Source organism: Fibroporia radiculosa (assembly GCF_000313525.1).
Source record: "Fibroporia radiculosa TFFH 294 genomic supercontigs, scaffold51902, whole genome shotgun sequence".
Classification (NCBI taxonomy): Eukaryota; Fungi; Basidiomycota; class Agaricomycetes; order Polyporales; family Fibroporiaceae; genus Fibroporia; species Fibroporia radiculosa.
The window spans coordinates 2234-4158 of record NW_012133108.1 but is presented as its reverse complement, the minus strand read 5'-3'; the positions used below and the strand labels follow the sequence as shown (position 1 = coordinate 4158).

Sequence of the window (1925 nt, the reverse complement as noted above, 5' to 3'; positions counted from 1 at the left end):
CAGTTTAACAGTTGAACTCCTGATCCTCAGTCATTAGGTCCCTTAACACTATGCCTACTGAGCAAAATAACCATACCAGAAACAACAATGTGACCTCTAATCTGGATCCACGTTGTCATCCTCTGGCTCCTAGGCATGACAATTCTCCAATGGCTGGCCCCCAAAGAGCACCAACCCCTCACCCTTCCCACCTCCAGACATTAGAAGAGTGTTTCACGGCTGGGATAATAGAGATGCCAGTTCCCATTTGGCCTGTCCTAAGCTTCCCTTCCCAGCAGGAATCTGATGAGTCTTCTTTAGAGTTCCTTGATGAAGGAGGTTTTCACTATCCGTTCACATCCCTCCTGCCAAATGTCACTCGCCGTCCCTTCCTCATCCCAGGACCCCCGGACTCCTCTAATAGCGATGCTGTAGTTTTGCACCAGTTTCCTGGTCCCCTGGAGGTACCTCACAGGTCGGAAGCGTCTAGTAGATCCTACCATGTGGCTCCTGCACAGGTATTCCCATCCTCATCACCTATGAACATCTCATCCTCCTCAAACCCTGATAGTCCCGCTGCTGCATCTACTCATTCCCCCAGTATGCCTCCTCTTGCCTCTAATGCCTCTGACAATGGTAGCCTGGACCATGCCCCCAATCTACAGCTACTAGCCAATGTCAGTGAGTACATTACCGTATCAGAAGGGCATAGCAGCAACCCCCAGGAGTTTGTAGTCTACAGCAACAATATCATCCAGCGACCCTCCAACGATGTTACCCGGTACTGGCGATCCATTCCCTTCGACACCTCCACCCCAGTTCAGGATGTCAACCCCTTGGAACGTGTATTACCCTACTTCCCCGGAGCATATGCTACCACCGTTACTCGACTGCCTATGGGTGTTCCCATTGATGGCAATCCTGCATTTGGATTACAATGGGTTTTGACAACTGTAGCAGATGTACTTCATGCCGCAGAACCTGTAGGGAATTGGAACTCTTCGGACAAGGAATGGGAGGAGGACACTTGGGAATACTTGCTGACGCGAGATGATAATCTATTGGAAAGCCTTTGGGCATTGCTGCAGGACATCAAGGATCCTGGCGTGACTGATGAAGTCGATTGCTTCAGGGCTGTTGATGCCAAGATAGACCTCCTACTTGCCACACAACAATCTATAGGTGTAGAACTCATTCGCGCACAAGGAGAAATAGACCAGTGTCGAACTCAGCTTCAAGCTGCCAATTTGGAGGAATGTCTTGAACAACACAAATTCTCCATCATTACTCCTCCTTCTGGCACCATGCCCCATTGCCTCCACTTCTGTACCAAATGCGAGGTCAACGGCCACCTTCAAAGTGAGTGTTGGCATTGGTTGTGCTCCTATTGCAGACTCTTACATCCTCATCATAAATTCCACACCACCTCCAACATCCAACCTGGACAACTTCCCTGTCCCACTGACAAACCTGGGTATCTACAGGAGCATTGCGCACAATGGAAACTGTGAACAACAAATCTGGAGGGGGGGGTAATGTTACAGCTTCAAGAGGGGTGTTTCTTTTTCTTTCCTAACTATTCATCATTGACCCTGTAACCGTACAACTGATCCCATCACCTGATGTGTTTCACCTACATCAGTGTTTCATATCTATCATGTTTCATCTATATCACATCTCACTTACATCACGTCTCACCTCTATCATGTTTCATCTTCATCACTGATACAACCCTGTTTTATGTACATCACTGATCTAACTCAGTGTTTCATACTTATTAAACTTTACTTGCTTTGCCAATTTAAGTAGCACTGCTTTGCTACTCTGTTACTTTAGTTTGTCCTCCTCTTGTTTTCCCTATGTACACTTCATAGGGATGTCTCTAGTAATAGACTCAGTTGTCTATTCAAGTCTCAGTCTGAAGCCTAGCTTCAACCAGTATACGT

General features: G+C 47.2%; 1 protein-coding gene across 1 annotated transcript; it reads left to right on the top strand.

Annotated features, from left to right (window-relative positions):
- Nucleotides 1-149: 149 nt before the first annotated feature.
- On the top strand, nt 150-1515 carry FIBRA_09486 (uncharacterized protein; the record flags this gene model as incomplete). Its single annotated transcript, XM_012321779.1, has 2 exons — nt 150-1338; nt 1373-1515. 2 exons carry the CDS (start codon nt 150-152, stop codon nt 1513-1515), a joined length of 1332 nt encoding a protein of 443 aa, XP_012177169.1.
- Between the last annotated feature and the right edge of the window lie 410 nt (nt 1516-1925).